The sequence below is a fragment of the Babylonia areolata genome, chromosome 21, assembly GCF_041734735.1.
Source record: "Babylonia areolata isolate BAREFJ2019XMU chromosome 21, ASM4173473v1, whole genome shotgun sequence".
NCBI lineage: Eukaryota > Metazoa > Mollusca > Gastropoda > Neogastropoda > Buccinidae > Babylonia > Babylonia areolata.
Genome location: NC_134896.1, coordinates 49,054,284 through 49,077,991, shown reverse-complemented (window position 1 = coordinate 49,077,991; position 23,708 = coordinate 49,054,284). Strand labels below are relative to the sequence as shown.

At 43.2% G+C, this 23,708-nt stretch overlaps 2 protein-coding genes across 2 annotated transcripts; both read left to right on the top strand.

Moving 5' to 3' along the window:
- Window positions 1-4,498: 4,498 nt before the first annotated feature.
- Window positions 4,499-10,708, top strand: LOC143295946 (putative acyl--CoA ligase YdaB). Its single transcript, XM_076607648.1, has 2 exons — window positions 4,499-4,610; window positions 8,420-10,708. Exons 1-2 carry the CDS (start codon window positions 4,523-4,525, stop codon window positions 10,096-10,098), a joined length of 1,767 nt encoding a protein of 588 aa, XP_076463763.1. The 5' UTR covers window positions 4,499-4,522; the 3' UTR covers window positions 10,099-10,708.
- A 7,882-nt stretch (window positions 10,709-18,590) lies between these two features.
- Window positions 18,591-22,617, top strand: LOC143295947 (putative acyl--CoA ligase YdaB). The gene is made up of 2 exons (XM_076607649.1): window positions 18,591-18,644; window positions 20,188-22,617. Exon 2 carries the CDS (start codon window positions 20,208-20,210, stop codon window positions 21,894-21,896), a length of 1,689 nt encoding a protein of 562 aa, XP_076463764.1. The 5' UTR covers window positions 18,591-18,644; window positions 20,188-20,207; the 3' UTR covers window positions 21,897-22,617.
- Window positions 22,618-23,708: the final 1,091 nt, after the last annotated feature.

Here is a 23,708-nt window from a genome sequence, read left to right as displayed (position 1 = left end):
TAAGCGCGTTGGGTTACGCTGCTGGTCAGGCATCTGCTTGGCAGATGTGGTGTAGCGTATATGGATTTGTCCGAACGCAGTGACGCCTCCTTGAGCTCCTGAAACTGAAACTGAAACTCACGGCAAGCAAGCAGACCGCTTTGCGTGTTGTGTGTGTCTGTACTGTGTGCTGGGCATGTGAACAGTGATATACCACTCCACCCTCCCTCTGTCTGTCTGTCTTTATCAGTTTGTCTTTGTCCGTCCGTCACACTAGCATCATGTGTGTGTGTGTGTGTGTGTGTGTGTGTGTGTGTGTGTGTGTGTGTGTGTGTGTGTGTGTGTGTGTGTGCTTATCGTGTGTCTTATCCGGGGCATACAATGAAACACTTTGCGTCAAATCTGTTCCCTTCCCTTGTCTCCAACTGCTTCAAATTCTCTGTTAATTCTCTGGCATTCTGTGTCCGTACTTCCTGCCAGTCATTTACTAAGTCCACTGCTCTCTCTCCTCATTCACTCTCTCTCTCTCTCTCTCTCTCTCTCTCTCTTTCTCTGTCTCTCTCCCTCTCTGTCTCTGTCTTTTACGATGTTAATGATGATGATGGTGATTACTATTCATAGTGGTAGCAGTAGATGTAGCAGTGTTAACAAAATTATTATTGTTGTGTCGTTATCGTTAATGTTGTTATTGTTATTGTTGTCACCAGGACAGATTGGAAGACTGGGCGATGCCTAAAATCTTTATCCTTGAGTGATAAAGTTTTTTTTGAATCTTTGAATCTGTCTGTCTGTCTGTTTGTCTGTCTCTTTGTCGCTGTTTGTCTGTCAGCTGCTTAGCAATTGTTGATTTATATGTTTAATAATAATAGTAGTAATAATAATAATGATAATAATAATAACTATAATGATAATAATAACAACAATAATAATAAGAATAATTTTAAGAAGAAGAAGAAGAAGAATGAATAGAATATTTGGACGCCCTATCTCCGGAGAGCCCAGTAGCGTTAACAAATACCATTACACATACATACATTGATGCAAATACACTTCATGACGTTCATTTGCCTATAGCTACGAATCACAAAATAAACAGCCTGGTCACACACACACCCAACCCCACCCCCCCCCCCCCACAACCCTCCCTTCCGCACAAACACACCATGTATTCATACCAATATAGCCCCATTCTTCTTACCATCCACCAACAATCTGCAGACAGACACACAGGGCGTGAAAACTAGTCAGAACAACTGTGGAAAAAAAGATGAGTTTTGAGAGCTGATTTGAATGAGGACAAAAACTGATCGTGTCCTTTTCAGTTCAGCGACTGTGCTCTAGTTATGGGTAAGTCGTTCCTCTGCCGTGGGGGGAGGGGGTGGGGGTGGGGGTGGGGGGGTTCCCATTAAGAGAAGAAGAAAAGAAATCTACGTATGGGTGGAAATTCCCATAGAAGATACAGACAGGAACTCCAATGGCAGATGGATGACATCCTGCCATGCAGCTACTCCATCGGCTGTTCTTATGCATGAAGCAAGGGCTGAGAGAGAGAGAGAGAGAGAGAGACAGAGAGACAGACACAGAGAGAGACAGAGAGAGAGACAAAGAGAGAGACACAGAGAAAGAAACAGAGAGAGACAGAGACAGCGAAAGGGAGAGAGACAGAGAGAGAAAGAAGGAGAGAGCGAGACAGACAGAGACAGACAGAGAGACAGAGGGAGAGAGAGACAGAGAGAGACAGAGAAAGAAAGAGAGAGTAAGCAAGAGACAGAGGCAGAGAAAGACAGAGAGAGAGAGAGAGAGAGAGAAAGAGAGAGAGAGAGGGGTGAGAGAGACAGAGAGAGACAGACAGAGAGAGGGAGAGATACAGAGAAACAGAGAGAGAAGGAGAGAGAGAGAGAAACAGACAGAGACAGAGGGAGAGAGAGAAACAAAGAGAGACAGAGAGCAAGAGAGAGAGAGACAGAAAGAGAGAGACAGAGAGATAGAGGCACAGAGAGGGATACAGATAGAGAGACAGAGACAGAGATAGAGGCACAGAGAGAGAGAGACACACACACACAGAGACAGAGAGAGAAAGAGACAGAGAGACAGACAGAGATAGAGAGACAGAGGCAGACAGACAGAGAGAGAGAGACACACACACAGAGAGACAGAGACAGAGAGAGAGACAGACAGAGAGAGACACAGAGAGACAGACAGATACAGAGAGAGAGAGAGAGAGAGAGAGATAAAGAGAGAGAGAGAATGGTTTATTCAATTAAGGCCATAGCCCCATATGAATAGGGGGGGTAATAATAACACAGTTTTACATGTGTCATTGCAATTGGTGATAATTATAAACAACGCATCGCCTTTCCACAACAAACTATCAGTGAATCTAAGAAATAAGTGTCTGTCTTAAGTGCAGTCCGAGAGAGAGAGAGAGAGAGAGAGACAGAGAGACAGAGAGACAGAGACAGACAGACAGAGAGAGACAGACAGACAGACAGAGAGAGAGAGAGAGAGAGAGAGAGAGAGAGAGAGAGAGAGAGAGAGAATTACGGCAACCCAGGGAATCTGCACAACATGTCCAGGCTTGCGCCACGCTTTGTACTATCGAAGGAACGTTTTAACAATACACGACCTGGTGGACTATCGTAGACGGTGACACAGTTTCCTAAATCAGAGACTACCGTCAGTGACCTGCTGGAGAGAAAACGAGCGAGCGAGAGAGAGAGAGAGAGAGAGAGAGAGGGGGGGGGGGGAGGAGGTGGGGGTGGGGGGGGGGGGCGGAAGAGTGAGGGGGAAGGAACGCAGAGACAGAAACACAGAGACTGACAGACTAGAGACAGAGAGACACAAAGACATACGTAGGCAATATAAAAATACTATACTGAAGTACTTGTATAAGAGCAACCTGTCTCTAAGTTCGAGTCCGCATTCTCAGCACACTTTAAGTGTGTTGTCGACAGTACAGTGTGTGTGTGTGTGTGTGTGTGTGTGTGTGTGTGTGTGTGTGTGTGTGTGTGTGTGTGTGTGTGTGTGTGTGTGTGTGGTGTATGTGTGTGTGTGTGTGTGTGTGTGTGGTGTGCGTGTTCCAGTGCGGGGTTGGAAAAGTATAGAAGAGAAAGACAAACACAGACACAGACACAGAGACAGACAGAGTCAGAAGGCAACGTAGGAAAAAAATAAATACTGCAGTATCTGTAATCTCGTGTCCTCATTCTCAGCACAAGCCGAGCTGTGTTAGACAATATGGTGTGTGTGTGTGTGTGTGTGTGTTGTGTGTGTGTGTGTTGTGTGTGTGTGTGTGCGCGCGCAGCTGTATGTACATTCAATTTCAGCACACGCTTAACATGTAGGCGTGCGTGTGTGCTTGCGCGTGTGTGTGTGTGCGTGCATGCGGGTGCACGTACGATGTGTGTGTGTGTGTGTGTGTGTGTGTGTGTGTGTGTGTGTGTGTGTGTGTGAACCTGTTAATCATGTGCCTTAATTTTTTAATCTTTTATTTATTTATTTATTTATTTTTTTCTCCAGGCCTGACGAAGCGCGTTGGGTTATGCTGCTGGTCAGGCATCTGCTTGGCAGATGTGGTGTAGCGAAAATGGATTTGACCGAACGCAGTGACGCCTCCTTGAGCTACTGATACTGATACTTTATCAGGGGCAAGTTCCACCACTCTGATCTCGATGACGTACTTTCGTAACCGGTGTTACATTTGTGTTCCACACCCTCTTTGTTAACACTCTGTTCAACTCATTGTTAACTTATTGTCTTCATCATTTTGTGCCTGTCTGGTTGCCAGTCTTTCAGTCTCGCTGCTCACAATTCCTCCCCCCCCCCACCCCCATCTCTCCCCTCTCCCCTCTCCACGGGTCAACGGTCCTACTGCCTTGTGGGTTTTCGTCGCGAGGAGGAATGTGGCAGAATGGTTATGACACTATCTGCCTATTGTGTTCGTGAGTGTCTGGGTTTAAATCCCAGCCCTTTCTCCTCAGTTTGACTGGAAAACCAGACCGATGTCCAGATTTCGAAGGAGACAATGAACAAAGGTCCCTTGTGGAGTACGTACTTGGCGCATTGAACGAGAGCCCATGGCATCAGATAGGCTGTCCTCTGGCAAAATTCGAAAGAAGAAATCTACTCTGATAGGTACACAAATATACAATAAACACTCACGACCTCACTGGCACGTTCGGTCATGCATCTGGCCGGGCATGAATTTCTCAGAACGGAGTGACGCCAACTTGAGAACCTGAAACGGGAGAAGAAATATTTGTGGGAGAAAACTCTTTCACACACACACACACACACACACACACACACGTCAAACACGTACATAGGGGATTGGAATCGTTTGATGCCTAGAGCAGAATGAATACGAAATCTGATATAGTAACTCCAGAATAGTGGTCTTCCTAGTCAGTGGTAATGTTTTCAAAGAACAGTCTGGTATTTTAGTTTCTACCGCCGGGCCAAATTGAAGTGGCGGTTACTCTGTTGTTGTTTTCGACACCGAAAATTTACGGTGGCCTACTTTTCCCAACTGGGTAAATAGACGATGTGTGTTTTCAAGGGCAGTCACAACCCAGCGAGTCTCGCGAAGGGTGGGTCAGAAAGAGATCGCTTTCTCTCGACGTTGTTTAAAGGTGAGTCTGAAATAATGATACACTCTAACCGCCATTCGGAACGACGGAAGTATATCCTATGTTCCTATGTCCTTTAGTATTGACGATGTTTTGCTCGTTTTGTTTCATTTCAGTTCTTCAGTTTACTCTATTTTATTTTGCGCATGTAATCATACATGTGTTAAAGTCCAAGTTTAGCGACCTAAATTACTGCACCTGTTTCAGCGGCACATTTTTTTCTTGTACGAAAATGTATTGCCATTGATTGTATTGTCAATTGTTGTAGCCCATTTCAGGTGGATTTCGACTCTTATTTTATGCGTAGTTTTACTCATTTTTTATGGGGATTCAGTCATTAGACTAACGTACCACCATCTTGTCTTTTCCTTCTTTCGTCCCACAAACCATGGAAATGTAACCAATAGGTGTAATGATTTAGGATGCTAAAATTGGACACATCACCGTTAATCCATATGTTTTTTTATCTTGATGATGATGAGGAGGATGAGGATAGTGATGATGGTACGGATATTTATATAGCGCCTATCCTCAGTCGGGTTATTTGTTTATTTTGTTTTTTTTTTGGCAAAATTGACTATGAGAGGTAAACAGGTTGCTATCATATTTGGGACCGTGTAAGCGGAAGGGTAGAAGTGTTCTTGTACCCGCACAACTATGTTAAAAGCAAACGTAAAATCCTTGTTTGTGTCAGTTCATTTTCTTTGTTCAATTATCCAAAGTTCCAAAAGTGCCTTGTTGTAGAATTTTACCCACAATTTTGTCTAAAGTACAAAAAATCGAAACTGAAATGCCGGTTTCAGTTTCAATAGCTCAAGGAGGCGTCACTGCGTTCGGACAAATCCATATACGCTACACCACATCTGCCAAGCAGATGCCTGACCAGCAGCGTAACCCACTTGAATAGAAGACTGAAAAGGAAAGTATCTTCCATACATGCAGCCTGTGAAGCAAGTGGCTATTATTTTTTTAATTTCATTTTTTAAAATTTCACATCTGTGAGTTGATAGGAAGGAAATATGAAGAAGTGTTAAAATTATTTTGGTGACGTGGCATAAATGATATTTACATTTCCCAATGCAGTTCAGTTCCAGTGAGTTAATTTGGTGAACTATCAGATGAAACAACTATTAAAAGGGTGCTCATTTTCACAGATCTCAAGTGGAAAATCAATTGTGCTGTATCTTGACTTGATTGTCTATTAGTCTTGTGAATTTTGTCACAGTGCAAATGTCCTGGATTTCTCACTCAGCACATTGCATCTTAACATTATCTATACATACATACATACATGCCTATATCTCCATCTCACTGTCTGCCCAAGCTTCCCTCCACAGAGTTTCTTCTATTACATTGTTTATATGTATTTATCACAAAACATTATTCAAGTAATAACAATAAAGCCATTGAAGTGTAATCCATTTCTCTTGAAAGACTATATTGTGAACAATTGCTTCTCTGCATAATAATAGTAATAAATTCAAAGTGTGGAAAGCTTTTGAAATCAAGTTGATAGATATGGCGACATGTAAGAATACACAAGATGAACATATGTTGAAGAAAATCTGATAATTTCTCTTCTGAGATAATAAAGTTGTTCTAATTCTGATATATATTAGGGGGGGAAAAAAAGTACCGGTTAATGTACAATGGATCTGGTAACTCTCTTTTTCAATCATTACAATTCTTACATGCATTCATGAACATGAGACATTTGATTGAACTTCATGATCATACTGTGTAATAGATGAAAATTGGCTCTGCTTTTTTTTTTTCTTTTCTTTTCTTTTTTTTGGTTTTTGTTTCCTGGGTGTTGTTTCCTCATGAATTCATAAATCTGTGTCCATTTCCCTCTGTTCAGGTTCTGAAACAAGAAGGTCTACATAAAATATAGGAAGACTAAAATGACATTTATTTATTCATTTACTATCACATATTTTAGACGTGGACACAAGTGTGTTCTTCACCACCACCATATCTAATCCATCCAACTCAAACACGCACACACACACCTTTGTCTTAATTTGGCCTCACATACGCGCCACAACCAAACTCCAGCACCAAATGCACAAACACATGCATACTAAGTGACTAACACACACACACACACACACACACACGCGCGCGCGCGCGCGCGCACACCCACATCACTCATAGCCACTCAAATCTGTGTGTGTGTGTGTGTGTGTGTGTGTGTGTGTGTGTGTGTGTGTGTGTGTGTGTGTGTGTGTGTGTGTGTGTGTGTAAGCAGTTAGCTTTATCTATTAGTATATTGTATGGATGTTAGTTCATTACAGGTGTCATTACTGTCAGATTATAAGTGTGTTACTTTCTTTGACATGGCCGATTATTTTTACTTTTCAGTTGACAGTGTGATACAATTACATTTATGTAACATGAAATGGACAGTGTGATACAATTACATTTATGTAACATGAAATGGACAGTATGATACAATTACAATTATGTAACATGAAAGGGACGGTGCAGTTTAATGGTAACTTCTCCAAGCCCTTCGATGTACGCAGCGGTGTCAAACAAGGCTGTGTCCTCGCCCCCACTCTATTTGGAATCTTCTTTGCTCTTCTCCTGAGACATGCGTTCAGCACAGCGCAGGAAGGGATCTACCTACGGATCAGATCAGATGGCAGGCTCTTCAATCTCGCCCGCCTCAGAGCAAGGACAAAAGTCCGCGAAGCCCTGTCAGATTATAAGTGTGTTACTTTCTTTGAAATGGCCGATTATTTTTACTTTTCAGTTGACAGTGTGATACAATTACAGGGTAATTTCTTTGTACTGCACTTTCTTTCCACAAGCCTGGAGTATTTTCAGTGGACTGATAGTGTGATACAATTATAGTTACACTAATACCAGTAATATACTATACGTTCCCTGCGTGGCTAGCTTAGGCTCGTAAAAGAACCGTTCCCACTGGCAAAAATATATTTAAAAAAAATATCTCTCTCATAACTGACTTGTATCACTTACCACTGCTGCTGACTGGAGGAAACACCAGAACAGTGGTCCTCTGGCAGGTAGATCGTGTCCTGCTCATTCTTGTTTTCAGGGTCTGATGTCTTTTCGGTATCATTCTGATGACTGTGAAGCCCTGGTTGGACTCGAGTGGGCAGCCCAGCCAGGAAGGGTTACATCCCCTGTTCCCAAGTAACTTGGACAAAACCAAGTGGGTCTGGGTTGGATTCGGGTGGGCAGCCCAGCCAGGAAGGGTTGCATCCCCTGTTCCCAAGTAACTTGGGCAAAACCAAGTGGGTCCCAGCTCCTAGATGGGCTTGATGCTGTCTGGGTTGGAGACAGCATTGACGACATTATTATCGTACTGCCCCTCAAGAATCATTACTGTGCTTGTTTCACAAGCGGCAAATGTACCCCTTCCAGTTCTTTCATTGGTTTCAGAGGGCAAAACTTGAATGGTATTAACGTTTTTCTGGAAATTGTGGAAAGTTATAATAATCTTTTTTTATTGTTGAAATTTTCGGAAAAAATGACATTCCAGAGAAATGTCAAAGTACAAAATACTTCTTAGCTCACAAATGTAGTTTCTGTGAATCGGGATTATGTCCAATAAACTCAGCTTGATGGAATTAAAAATGACAGGTAACAGATTCATTTTATTTGAAATGATGAAATAAAAACTACTTTTACGCTACCATGATCTCAAATCTGGGATCACACTCCAAGCCTGCACCATTAGCTAATGAGTGTTTCGAAAAATCTAAAAAATCTTATCTATATTACCAATGGTAATAACAACACAAATATGTTTTCTATGTTTATGTTTTCCTGTGAATCAGGATTGACTATAGACGACGCTACCATCATCATGGCTCAACAGCTGACCCTGGTGGCTAAACTCAGACAGCGGGTGGAGGAGCAGGGAGAGTCCCCAGCCTTCATCTTCAGGTCCCCACATGATGGCCGCTATGTGCTGAGCTGGAACAGACTGTACAGGCTGGCTGGTCGTTTTGCCGCTGTTCTGAACAGCAGGGGTCTGGGACGTGGACACCTGGTGGTCAACACGCTGGTCAACAGTCCGGAGAGAGCGGTGTGTGAGGCCGGCATATGGCTGTCAGGAGCAGCCTCCGTCAACGGCCATTGCCAGATGGCTGATGGGTCAGACCTCTTGCACACGTTACGTGTGTCACGTGCCTCGGCCCTGCTTGTGGACCCTGACGTCAGCAACAGTCCCTGGAACGTGCTGACAAAGTACGTCTCTGTGGGAGAAGATGACAGTGTCACGTCCTCTGACCTGACCGACCTGAAGAAATTGTTTTTCATCCGTCGTGTTGAGGGGGATGGACCAGGGGATTTTATTACCCATCTGGACTCTGACAGTGACTGGTTTCAGGCTGATGATATCACTCCCGAAGACACCCTGACTGTATTCACGACATCAGGCACAACGGGCTTCTCCAAACTGGTGGTCTACACTCACTGTGAATACATACAGCTCTTTGACTTAACTGCAGACAAGAATACGAAGCTGAATCGCTATTTCACGACATCCCCTTTTGGCTGGCTTGGTGCCTACGTTGGCGCAGGTGTGGTAAATTGTTCCACAAACGTCACGTGCGATGTTCGAGAAGCAGGACTCCCAAAGGACATGTCAGAGTTCATCTTTCAAGTTCTGAAAGAAGAAAAATGCGAAACAGCATTATTCAGTCCAGTGTATCTTCCACGATTACTCCAGTTAGCCGAAACGAGCCAGGTGAAAGCAGATTCCAAGGAACACAAGCTGAACACACTTATTCTTGGAGGTCTCCCTGTAACCCGTCCAATGGTGGCAGCTGCATTGTCTTTGGCTGATGTAGCCATTGTTGCATATGGGGCAACTGATTTCAGTGGTGTGTCACATCTCATTGTGACAGACAGTGAGACCTTCGTGGACCATGACACAGGACCTCCATCAAAAAGCGTGTCTGTGAAGATCGTCAGCCAGGAAGATGAAGAAATGGTTCTGCCTGTCAACGAGACGGGGCTCATTCTCGTCAAGAACCATGCAAAAAATGTTGTGTACCTCAATGATCCCACACTGAAAACTGATGAGTTTTTCACCAAGGATGGATTCTTCCGCACCCAGGATATTGGCCGTCTGGATGAACGAGGTCACCTGATCGTGGACGGAAGAGGAAGTGACGCAATCATGAGAGGAACCTACATCTTCTACCCATCATGGATGGAGTCATGCGTTCGAGCTTGTCCAGGCGTTCGTGACGTCATCATCACTGGTGTCCCTGACCCTTTGGTGAACGAAGAGCTTTGTGCATGTGTCGTGATGGAATCGGATTCAGTGACGTTGGATCACGTCCGTCATTTCGTGGAGAAGGAAGTGGTGACGTCAGAAGACGATCCACTGTCGCCACGACCCCGTTACTATCTGGAGTTCCAATCTTTTCCCATGACTGACACTGGCAAACCGAAACGTAAAGTGATCAAGGCACAGGCAACAGAACGTCTCCAATGCTCTGACTGACCATGTTGCTATAGTACAGACGGCAGACTCGGAAATTCCGTGTTTGTGGTTTTATATCCATTTCACCAATTGGTGTGAAAAGAAACATGCTTATCTGAAGTACCGTCACTCACAGAAGTAACTGAACATTCTAAGTGGAATAATGTATTATTAATTGTAGTTGAAAAGAAGAGAGAAAGATTAATGAAAGTCATGGCTGGATTGATGGGCTTATATGAGACCTGAAGCGCTGAACATGATAATAGGATTTTCCGAAACTGTCACGTGAATTTCTTTTAATGTTTTACCTCTATATTGGATTTCCCATTGATTATTTGGGACACCTTTGATGAATCAGTTAGGCATTGGACTTTTGAACCAGTTCTGAGAGTTCGATTTCCCGATTTAGCATGGAGTTGTATCTTTGGGAAAGGCACGTTACTCTGTTTTTCCTCGCACCACCTGGGTGTTCGTGGGTGGCTGAATTCAGTCAGGGAAGATTTAAGCAGTAGAAAGATAGGGTCGGGCCTTGCCTTGACTTAAGCTGATCCCTGGGCAGAGCGAATACAAATTCATTGACATTACGGCCGTAAATGGGAACAAAGGCTTCAAGACTTTCAGACAGTTAAAGTTTGTAATAAGAAAAATAAAATGGGTGTTTGTTCAATTCAATAAGAATCAATGAGGCGAGAAGCTAGATAAGATTTTCATGGGAGACAGCTGCATGCACGCATGTGTGTGTGTGTATGTGTGTGTGTGTGTGTGTGTGTGTGTGTGTGCGCGCGCGCGCGCATTTGTGTTGTACTTCTCATGTTCCATTATGGTAGTAGTTGGAGTAGTAGTGGTGGTGGTGGTGGTGGTAGTAGTAGTAGTAGTACGTTTATTCAACAGCTCTTATATCGGAAAATCCTTCGATAGCTTTCTTTTTAGATTTTTTGTCTGCTCGAGTTGCCATCAGTGACTTCGAGTGTACATGTGCTGTTATTATTTCCTCTTTTTTCTCTCCTTGTTGTATCACCCGATTCTTTATATTGTCCCGCTGTCCACACCGTTTCTTTGCCATAACCCTCAAGCCGCTGATCCCGTATTCCTTATACATAGCCCATTCCCAGACTTGTCTGTCTGCAGTTGACTGGGAGCTTTCGATGTCAGGTCGCCATAAGGCCACAAACCAGAGAAGACCCTTTGCTGCTGCTGCTGCGTTGCTTTGATGGTGTTCAATAGTGTCTGTTCTTATTCAACGTATGCAGGACACTGTCTTCTAACACCCCTGTTGAAGCATAATGTCTTGATTGTAGAGACAGACAGAGCGAGCATGGCTCCACAGCAACTTCCCTCCCTACGATTCCCACCCAGGTCTGCTGCACCTGTCTGTAGCTGAGACCCAATGAACCGGGACTGCGTACAACAGGTCTGGGCAGGAAGCCCAGTCGGAGGTCATGTGACATAGAACCAGTGACACTTTTGCAACTTTCGCTTGACAGCTGAGAAAGAAGCCCCACAACACAGAGACAACATAGAAGTCAGCTACTTTTGTTCACATTCGCTTGATTGTTTTCACATTGATTCCAGCAAAGCTCACGCTTATGTTATTCCGATGCCAGTGTCCGTTTTTCTTTCGATGTAAAAATTTTGCTTATGTTGTGAAAGGAATGTGTCAACTGTTGAAATGTAGCAATGGCCTTTGTCTTCTTTGCTGGATTTTTTTTTACTTGAAATTTTGTCATCTTAGAATTTCTACAGTGATGCAAGACACCTGCAAAGATTTTGAGGAAAGACCAACGGGCCTTTTGCCCCATTACTGGGCGTTTTGTCTCCCATGATTTGGAAAAGATTGTGAACTCTTCCGTGCTTCTTTCTAACTTCTTTGCATTTTTTCTTGATAAATCAGAGAAACATCTCTGTGCTTGTTATTCATGCATGTGTGTGTGTGTGTGCATCTCTGTGTGTGTGTTTGTATGTGTGAGAAAGAGATAGATAGATAGAAAGATAGATAGATAGATAGATAGATAGATAGAGAGAGAGAGAGAGAGAGAGAGAGAGAGAGAGAGAGAGGCCAGCTGGTACACAAACAAAGCAGAATCGGTGGCCATCTTAAAATCTTCAACATGCAGAAGCAAACTTCTCGAGAAACAAGCAGACGGACAGAGGCATGAGGTTGGAAGGAAGTGTTGGCACACAGGTTTTATTGATTATTTACATTGTAGGATTCGGGTTTGACGTGATAATAATTAATTTCCCCCTTCCCGGCCCCCCCCCCCCCATATATATATATATATATATATATATATATATGTGTGTGTGTGTGTGTGTGTGTGTGTATGTGTGTGTGTGTGTGTGTGTGTGTGTTGGATAATGACAAAGGTAAAGGGAGAACGATTGTGTGACAGTGAATGAGGGAACAAAGGAACGAACGTTTTCAATGAAGCAAAACAAAGTCACCCTGCCCTCAGAAAAAGTAAAAATAGAACAAACACACAATTCAAAAGCATGCAACAATATCACGCACCAGACGAAAAACGAACACGAACTCCCCTCCTAATCCATCATTAACACTGTGCTTCGTCCGTCGGGATCGACGAGGACCATATAGTCATCCTGGGGGTGGGTGGGTTGGGCCAATCCGCGCCCGGAAGGTTCTGACGCAGTGTGGACAGGGGACGGTGGCGGCTGTCGGGGACTTGCTGGCACTGCTTTTCCTGGCCTGTCTGCATTGCTCATTAACACACAGACATCACAAAGAGACGGAAAGGAAATGTTCCTTTTTTTTTCAAAAGATAGTACATAAAAAAACAAGAGAGGCAAGGCCTACAAGACTCACTTGTGATACACTTTTTAAAAAAAAATGCAAGTTTTTTATGTATTGAGTATAATTTCAAAATGTAATGTTTAAGATGAGACAGATCAGTTTAAAGCAAATTAAGTCCCGTAGCATTAATTACAGAGTAATTTCCCTTTTTTACTATCTGCACCAAAACGTTTGCAAAATAAATAAAACGTCCATGCTTAGCAAATGAAGTTCCTGTTTGAACAAAAAATGATAATAATGACTGCTCTTGTTGTTGTGTCAGAATATCAGATCAAAGTGCCAACTTTAGAGAATACAAAAAATATAAATATAACAGTAAATGCAGTTTGCATATAATTAGGCTTCATTTTTTTATTTTTTGTGCCCATCCCAGAGATGCAACATTGTTTTAAACAAGATGACTGGAAAGAACTGAATTTTTCTATTTGTATGCCTAATTTGGTGTCAACTAACAAAGTATTTGCAGAGAAAATATCAATGTTAAAGTTTACCACGGACACACAGACACACAGGCAGACAGACAGACAGACACACACACACACCCACACACAACCGAAAACCGGGTTAAAACATAGACTCACTTTGTTTACACAAGTGAGTAAAAAAAAACCAAAAAAAAAAACAAAAAAACGTACAAGAGAACTCAATTAGAGTTTCACGAAAGAACTTTAAAACAACACCAACAAAAAACAATTATTTCAAAACTCTTAGAACTATTTATTCCTGTGTTAGTTCATTTGTGGAACAAAATGTTCTGACAATTTTGATGTAACATGTTTACCGAATCGGCTATGTCTAAATGTTTATGTGTGTGTGTGTGTGTGTGTGTGTGTGAAGAAGGGACAACGAAAGAGAGAGAGAGAGAGAGAGAGAGAGAGAGAGAGAATAGGAAACGTTTTATTCAAATTTTAGCCAAAGTCCCGACCGAAGGGGAGAATCACATACAAATCACACAATCAGTTTTCCAAAACTACGGCGTCCAATAGTCACTCTTTGTATGATTATCGTGATGAAAACTTCAAAGCCGTCTACATTCAATACATACCACACGAATACAATACCATTCATGGATGACATAAGGAAATTGAATTTAGAGCGGTGTGGGTTACAATAAAACCTAAGCTAAACATAGTTCATCCTCAGGTTTACGAAGAACAGGATATCTAAACAGAGATTCAGCACAATGTTTACATAACAAGAAGTATAATCAGAATAGCTCTATTTGCTTAGCATGCAGAAACAAAACAGTCCAGTTGAAAAAAAAATATCCCAGATTCGTATGTACATTCCCACATTTACAGTTTCATTTCCATAAGACCATTGTTCACCTCTGTTTAGATAACTACCCTTTCGAAACGCAACGATATTTGTTTTTCCGTGTTTCCCTTGAATTCTAATTTTGTTGTGGGTTCATACAAACCATTCAACTGTAAACCTGTAAGTGATTTTGATAAGAAAATAATATCATCAGCGAAAAGCAGCATTCACAACCCTATCAGATAAAAAAAGCTGTCCCATGTCGTCCACTTTCAGCAATGTTTAAAGGATTTTATTGACAAGCAATGCAGATAAACCAGGACCGTGTATATTATCTTGTTTTACTTGTACAATTCACAAAATCTGATAATATCGCACCACTTCTTATCCTAGCTTCCACTTCTCTATATCTACTTTTATATCATCTACACAGTGTACCCCTGATTCCATGTTAACGGAACGAGCCACAGTAGTTTCCTGGAAACTGAATCAAAACCTATTTTCAAAATCAACAAATGCAATATATAACTTTCTATCATTGGCAAATTGTTTCAGAACAGCAGTTAATAAAAAATCAATATGTGATCGACAGCACAATAATATTTCTTAATTCAAAACCAGCTTGTTGTGATGAGAGAGAGAGAGAGAGAGAGGATATGGAAATTTCTTATGTAAGGAAAACTGTCCGCACAAAGGTTCACTTTCTGAGTTTTTTCAGCAAGCCATGGAAACTTCCCTCACCAGTTTTCTTAGGACCCAGAAAGCAGAACGAAGATCTCAGAACATAGGACGTGGCTCATGACTCAGGACAAAGGGCTCAGGACAAAGGGCTCAAGACTCCAGACAAAGAACTCAGGACAAAGGACTCCGGACAAAGAGCACAGGACAAAGAGCTCAGGACAAAGGACTCTGGACAAAGAGCATAGGTCAAAGAGCACAGGACAAAGGACAAAGAGCACAGGACAAAGAGCTCAGGACAAATAGCACAGGACAAAGGACAAGTAGCACAGGACAAAGGACAAAGAGCACAGGACAAAGAGCTCAGGACAAAGGACTCCGGATAGAGAGCACAGGACAAAGGACTCTGGGTAGAGAGCACAGAACAAAGAGCTCAGGACAAAGGACTCCGGATAAAGAGCACAGGACAAAGGACTTGACAAAGAGCTCAGGACAAAGGACTCTGGACAAAGAGCTCAGGACAAAGATCACAGGACAAAGAGCAACGGTCAAAGAGCACAGGACAAAGGACAAAGAGCTCAGGACAAAGGACAAAGCACAGGACAAAGAGCAAAGGACTCTGGACAAAGAGCACAGGACAAAGAGCTCAGGACAAAGGACTCCGGATAAATAGCACAGGTCAAAGAGCTCGGGACAAAGGACTCCGGATAAAGAGGCTCGGGACAAAGAGTTCAGAACAAAGGACTCGAGACAAAAGGATCAGGACAGAACGACTCAAGTCAAAGGACTCAGCACAAAGGGCTCAGGACTCAGGATAACTCATGACAAAGGGCTCGGGACTCTGGACTATTCTAGACAAAGGAAGCAGGAAGACTCAAGACAAAGGGCTCGGGACTCGGGACTATTCTAGACAAAGGAAGCAGGAAGACTCAAGACAAAGGGCTGGGGACTCATGACGACGCAGGACAAAGAACTCGGAAAGAAGACCCCCAGGACTAGACTCAGGACAAATGACTCAGGATATATATGGGACTCAAGACAAAGGACTCAAAATTCAGGACGAAAGGTTACATTAGATCCGTTGGCTCCGCTCCAAAGCTACTGTCTGCACAGTTATGGCCCGTACCACACAACGCGACGATCACATCGCATGGAAGGCCTCAATGACCACTGAAGGCTTGGGATCGCCTTTCTCGGTCTCAGCATTGACCACTTCCTGCTTACACTGACATGCCATGACCGTACTCGCCGCGTTAAGTTGACACAGTCCTGGAAGATTCTGACAGTAGCCGTGTTTGCTGACCATACACTGGTTCTGATGGAAGATTCTGACAGTAGCCGTATTTGCTGACCATACACTGGTTCTGATGGAAGATTCTGACAGTAGCCGTATTTGCTGACAATACACTGGTTCTGATGGGAGATTCTAACAGTAGCCGTATTTGCTGACCATACACTGGTTCTGATGGAAGATTCTGACAGTAGGCGTATTTGCTGACAATACACTGGTTCTGATGGGAGATTCTAACAGTAGCCGTACTTGCTGACCCACTTTTCCCATTGGCTTCCTGCATTTTGTCGAAAATGTTTTGACGAGAGAGAGAGAGAGAGAGAGAGAGAGAGCAGTGAACAAAGCATTGCCTTTGAAAGGCTAATGAAAATCTAAATTTATATCCTTTTGAGTACTAAATTCGTAATTTAGATCAAGAGGTTGACGCCCCCATCGGTTTGCGCACAAACAGAGAAATAGAATCATACACACACACACACACACACACACACACACACACACACACACACACACAGAGGAGAACAATTCACATTTTGATAAGCAAATCTTTTTGTACAGAGGTAAACGTTGCGAAAATTCAAATCTCCAGTTTTTATTGTGTTTTTTTCTTTTCTTTTTTGACAAACGGCGTTTTCAGAACTGCGCTTGATGACCTATGCTGACGATGTTTTGGTGTTTTATAACTCGGTCTATCTGTCGAAAACGGCAATATCAAGACACGCCGTTCCTTTACTTTGGTATTGCTGTGGGTTACTCTCTCTCTCCCCCCCCCCCCCTGTGTGTGTGTGTGTGTGTGTGTGTGTGTGGTTGTGGCTGTGTCATCCACATCCTTTTGTATCCATTTCTTGTCTCATTTATTTATTTTTCTTTACTGTCTCAGTCTCTCTCTGTTTCTCTGTCTGTCTGTCTGTCTGTCTGTCTGTCTGTCTGTCTCTCTCTCTTTCTACACACACACACACACACACACACACACACACACACACACACACACACACACACATATATATATATATATATATATATGTATATAATCATCTCTCATTCTTTGTTTCTGTCCCCTATCTCTCTGTGTTTACCTCTCTCTCTCTCTCTCTCTCTCTATATATATATATATATATATTTACACGCACATTTTAAGCTTACGTTTTCATGCAAAAAATGTCAGGGATAGCCGACTACCAGGTAATTTTAAACCGAATGTTTGACAGTGGATAATGAATTACGAAAAGAGCTGGCATGTTTCCGTACCAAAGCACCGAACAAATCTTCACTCTGGAGAAGACCATAAACGTTTATCAAAAATACCAGGTACCCCTTGCTTCAACCTCATTGACTTCAGTAAAACCTTCGATAGTGTCCACGAACGATCACAGACAAAGTGACACTTTCTACAGAAAAAAAAACCCGAATGGAAGATCAGTGGAAGATCTTGAAATCCTACAACTACAGCAAATCTTCAACAACTGTTAAGTGTCTGGTCAGGTCAGAGGATGGCTACAACCTCTGGTTTTAAGTCCTCATTGGCGTCAGACAGCAAAGTATCATCTCCCCACTCCGCTTAGCAGTTACCATTGACATGCGTCCATCGAGAGCGTACATCGGAATCTAAGTTGTAGCAATATCGAGATATGCAAAAGTTTCCTTACTTTGGAACTGATTGAAGCTTTAAAGACTATAGCTAATTGTTTTTGTGTGTGTGTTTTTGTTTGTTTGTGTGTGTGTGTGTGTGTGTGTGTGTGCGTGCGTGCGTGTGTGTGTGTGTGTGTGTGTGTGTGTGTGGAAAGCGAGAAGGAAAGCGAGCAAACGAGTGAAGCACAGAAAGAGGGAGAGACAGACAGACAGAAACAGAGACAGAGAGAGACACACACAGAGACACGGACAGAGAATAGAGACAAACAGACAGAAACGAGACAGTGTTAACAACTCAAGTTCAGTCTTCAAAATTAATCTTAATCACGTGTCCTCATTCGCAGCACACTCTGAATGAAAAACTGACAATTCAGATTATACTTTATACTCTGTGTGTGTGTGTGTGTGTGTGTGTGTGTGTGTGTGTGTGTGTGTGTGTGTCTGTGTCTGTGTCTGTGTGTCTGTGTGTGTGATGTTAAATCATGTGGCTTCATTCTGAGCACGTTTCACTCACACAAGTCGAACCGGTGTTAACATCAGTCTTGTACCCCTCTCCTCTCTCCATTCGGGTTTTTTTTTCTCTCTGGAAAGTGTCACTTTGTCTATCTGCCTGCTATCCTTTCGCTCTTCCTACTGTACCCTCTGCATCTTCTTCTGCTTTCTTTCTATTGTTCCGTTTGTCTGTCTGTTGTCAAGTAGCGTTAATTCTTATTTCCGATAGGGAATAGTTTTACGTGGAATTTTTATGGTGGCCGGGGGGTGGGGGTGGGGGGTGGGTGTCTTTTTTCTTCCTTTTCACCCCAACTTGGAACATGAACACACAACCTGTTGTTCAAATTGCAGTCACACATACAGTATACAGAGGAGCCGGTCAGAAACAGCTCGCTTTCTCTGGACATTTAAGTGAGTCAATAATATTATTAATGAACAATAATGAGCATTTCGAATGACAGAAATATTCATTCTGTTTCGTTTTGTTTTGAATGATGCTTCGACCATTTCAGTTGATTTTATTTTGGATATGATTTAACTTAACTTTACACACGTAATCTTTTATAGTCATCTATCTCTCTCTCTCTCACTAATTCCCTTGACCGCTGGGGGCGTTGGGGGGGACAGGAGGAAGATGTCATAGCTTTCCACGCCGTTCTGTTGGCAGCTGTCGTGAGGAGATCTGGCATCGTCATTTTGGTCCATTCCTTGACGTTGTCGGACCAGCTCTTTCTCTGCCACCCCCGTCTGCGCCCTCCCTCTACAGTCCCTTGCAGGATGGTTTTGGAGAGGGTGTTATGTCGTATGACGTGACCAAACCATTCCATCTTCCGTCGTTTGACAGTCGCCAGCAGTGGTTCTTGGGGCCCAACAAGGTAGCTGACCAGGTTCCGCACATAGTCATTGGTCTTGTGCACCTTGTAGGAGATGTGTAGTAGTCTCCTCAAGCACTTGGTTTCGAATGCTTGGATTCGTCTTTCTGTTTCTGCCATCAGAGTCCATCTATATGGACTTTGAATCGTCATCAGGGAAGCATCAGACAGCATTGTATGCTTCACCGCATTTGCTTTTTAGTTCGTGTGTGGTGTGGTGAGATGCCTGATAAATCACATACCCAGTGCACTGCCCACGCCTACAAAAATGGCACAAGAACGACAGGGATTAGCAATCGTTATCGTCATCACATCAGCAGCATGATTGTCATTTTCTTCCTGATGACATTGCTAACCAACTCCTTGTGGATATGAAAACAAAATTTGTTTTAAGATTCGTTTGCTTATTTACACTCACACATTTCGTTGCATGCATGCTATACATCAAGCAATCTCCTGCAATGCATGCGGTTATCATTATTCACATACAAAAAAAAAAGTGTGACAGGTCATCTGAAACAGGAAATGTGTATTTCAATTTCATGGCAGGTTTTGAAATGATAGGCCTGCTTTGAATATTTCACATCTCAGATACAGGCGATTGTATGTTTTGATGCTTCCGATTACGTGGGGCGACATTTAATGGTCAATGGAAATAATTCATAAAAATCAATTGACACGAAATGAAAACGCCTGAAAAAAAGGGTTGAGGAGGGGGGGGGGATGTAGGGGGGGGGGGAGAAAGCGAGGGTAGTAACTGAGCCAGCATGGAAGATCATCACTCGGTCACTCTGTGAGGCAAAAGAAAGAAATGCATGTTGTTTGAAGCAAGTAGAAAAGTATATAAAAAAAAGAAAGAAAAGATTTTCGCTTTTATAAATGGGAATGGCCCACCTATAACATTACGTATCAATCACAAAACACAAATACCGAAATTGAAAGGAAACTTAATGGTTTATCTGTCACATTGTAATACACAATTCCAGTTCGTCTATGCAGATTCATAGAAACATCGGCTTTGCAAAACATGTCTTACCAATAGTAATAACAACACAATTCTGTCTTTTATCTATGTGAATCAGTAGTCACTGCAGACAACGAAATGGCTCAACAGCTGACCCTGGTGGCTAAACTCAGACAGCGGGTGGAGGAGCAGGGAGAGTCCCCAGCCTTCATCTTCAGGTCCCCACATGATGGCCGCTATGTGCTGAGCTGGAACAGACTGTACAGGCTGGCTGGTCGTTTTGCCGCTGTTCTGAACAGCAGGGGTCTGGGACGTGGACACCTGGTGGTCAACACGCTGGTCAACAGTCCGGAGAGAGCGGTGTGTGAGGCCGGCATATGGCTGTCCGGAGCAGCCTCCGTCAACGGCCATTGCCAGATGGCTGATGGGTCAGACCTCTTGCACACGTTACGTGTGTCACGTGCCTCGGCCCTGCTTGTGGACCCTGACGTCAGCAACAGTCCCTGGAACGTGCTGACAAAGTACGTCTCTGTGGGAGAAGATGACAGTGTCACGTGCTCTGACCTGACCGACCTGAAGAAATTGTTTTTCATCCGTCGTGTTGAGGGGGATGGTCCAGGGGATTTTATCACCCAACTGGACTCTGACAGTGACTGGTTTCAGGCTGATGATGTCACTCCCGAAGACACCCTGACTGTATTCACGACATCAGGCACAACGGGCTTCTCCAAACTAGTGGTCTACACTCACGGCAACTTCATACAGCCGATTGAGGCATTTTCTAAAGACAAACGGACAGATACATCACCTTTAGAAAATGATTGCCAATTCAGTACAGCGCCTTTTGGATGGCTTGGTGGTTACGTTGGAACGGGTGCAGTAACTTGTTCCACAAAAGTCACTTGTGATGTTCGAGCGGGAGGATTCCCAAAGGACATGCCAGAATTCATCTTTCAAGTCTTGGAAAAAGAAAAATGCAAATCAATGTTTATCAATCCAGTGTATCTTCCACGCTTAATGCAGTTGGCCAAAACGAAGCACGTGAAAACCGATTCCAAAGCTGAAGCGCAAATGTCTGAGGAAAACAAGCTGAACACCATCTTTCTTGGCGCTCTTCCGGTAACCCGTCACATGGTGGCAGCTGCATTATCTCTGGCTCATGTAGCCGTTATCGGCTATGGGGCAACCGATTTTAGTGGTGTGTCGTATCACATTGTGACAGACAGTGATACATTCGTGGACCATGACACAGGACTTCCCGTAGAAGGCGTCTCCGTGAAGATCGTCAGCCAGGACGATGAAGAAACAGCTCTACCTGTCAACCAGACAGGGCACATCCTCGTCAAGAGCCTAGCAAAAAGTCTGGTATACCTCAATGACCCCACTCTAAAAACTGATGACTATTTAACCAAGGATGGATTCTTCCGCACCCAGGATGTTGGCCGTCTGGATGAACGAGGTCACCTGATCGTGGACGGAAGAGGAAGTGACGCAATCATGAGAGGACCCTACATCTTTTACCCATCATGGATGGAATCACGCATTCGAGCTTGTCCAGGCGTTCATGATGTCATCATCACTGGTGTCCCTGACCCTTTGGTCAACGAAGAGCTTTGTGCATGTGTCGTTATGGAATCAGATTCAGTGACGTTGGAGCAAGTCCGTCATTTCGTGGAGAAGGAAGTGGTGACGACAGAAGACGATCCACTGTCGCCTCGACCCCGTTACTATCTGGAGTTCCAGTCTTTTCCCATGACTGACTCTGGCAAACCGAAACGTAAAGTGATTAAGGCACAGGCATCAGAACGCCTCCAATGCTCTGACTGACCATGTTGCAAACACGGAAATTCCGCGTCTGAATCGTGTGAACAGACCTACGTTTATCGAAAGAACCGTCACTCATGGAAAGAATTTAACATTCTAAAAAAAAAAAGAAAAAAAAAAAGAAAGAATTGTCTGATAATCAATTGCCGCGAAAATGAGTTATCCAGATGTTGTTCAGTAGTGCCTGTTTTTCGATATATTCAGAACACATACTTCTAATCCTCCAACCGATGACCACAAATCCTGCATTGTGGAAGCAGATCGAGTGAGCCTCCCCCAAACAGCCCCTCCCTTCACGCCCGGCTTCTCACCCCCTCATCCCCACTCTGTACCTGTCTGAGGTGGTGACATCGTGAACGTGCAGACACAGGTAATATCCAAAGACGTGAGCAATGAGTGATGAACAATTATGACAATAATGACAATGTTGTACTTAGTATCTCTGGACAACGTAACAAGTGTTAACGCTTCGTCTAATGAAACTACCCATTTGTCGTTCCACAACACAAACCAGTTCGCTAAGGTGGATTGTGATTTTTACTTTAGAAATTCATCTTTGTGATGCCAAAACCAAACCATGGATTGGTGTACACCATTTGTTTTGATGCATGTAAATATATCTACGTTTACAACAGTGTACGTTAATGGCTTTATCAGTATATCAAGAATGACAATATCAGTTTGCTTTTGTTTCTTTTCTTTTGAACTTATCATTAAAGTTTAGAACAGCACAGCTGAGTATTGTGCATTACTGAACAAGTGTGTGTGTGTGTGTGTGTGTGTGTGTGTGTGTGTGTGTGTCTGTGTGTGTGTGTCTGTGTGTGTCTGTGTCTGTGTGTCTGTGTGTGTGTGTCTGTGTGCATCTCTGTGTGCCTGTGTGTTTGTGTCTGTGTATGTCTGTGTCTGTCTGAAAAGGAGATAGCGAAAGCGAGTAGACAGACACTACTTCTACTTCGAAGACGAGTACGACTAACGATAAGAAGACGAAATTTGTTTACATGGCTCCTTGTCAAATGTTTGCTCTCAGCGCTCTGCATTACAAAAGTTCCAACAGAATATCATCCATCAAAACATACAGGTTGGTCTAGCTAAGTGAGCAAACATGAAGAACTATGACAAGACACTGCATCAGAAATACATATTAGCTCAGTGTCCAAAATGACGGGCGCAATAGCCGAGTGGTTAAAGCGTTGGACTGTCAATCTGAGGGTCCCGGGTTCGAATCACGGTGACGGCGTCTGGTGGGTAAAGGGTGGAGATTTTTACGATCTCCCAGGTCAACATATGTGCAGACCTGCTAGTGCCTGAACCCCCTTCGTGTGTATATGCAAGCAGAAGATCAAATACGCACGTTAAAGGTCCTGTAATCCATGTCAGCGTTCGGTGGGTTATGGAAACAAGAACATACCCAGCATGCACACCCCCGAAAACGGAGTATGGCTGCCTACATGGCGGGGTAAAAACGGCATACGAGTGAACGCAGAAGAAGAAGAAGAAGAAGAAGAAGAAGTGTCCAAAATAAATTATACATAATTCTGTCGCACCTGAAAACATACTACTGCTACTACTTATAACAATTATGATTATAATAATAATCACCATCACCATCATCACCTTCTATACATCACCCCTACATGCAAAACATGCCGAACCGCACAGCCCAACGTAAACTTAACGTAAAATACACTCATTCAAATACCAAAACGACATCAGATAAAACGCCAACGGCAATCCATGCACGAACACTTACAAAACAACAACATCAAAACAAAAACAAAAAAACAAACAAAAAAACACACACAACAAAAACAGTCA

Bases quoted from the DNA above. Each gene is read 5' to 3' on its own strand.
- LOC143295946 (XM_076607648.1), top strand. From the start codon at position 4,523: ATGTGTGTTTTCAAGGGCAGTCACAACCCAGCGAGTCTCGCGAAGGGT. The intron at 4,611-8,419 runs GTGAGTCTGAAA...CCTGTGAATCAG, and splicing joins TCTCTCGACGTTGTTTAAAG to GATTGACTATAGACGACGCT.
- LOC143295947 (XM_076607649.1), top strand. From the start codon at position 20,208: ATGGCTCAACAGCTGACCCTGGTGGCTAAACTCAGACAGCGGGTGGAG.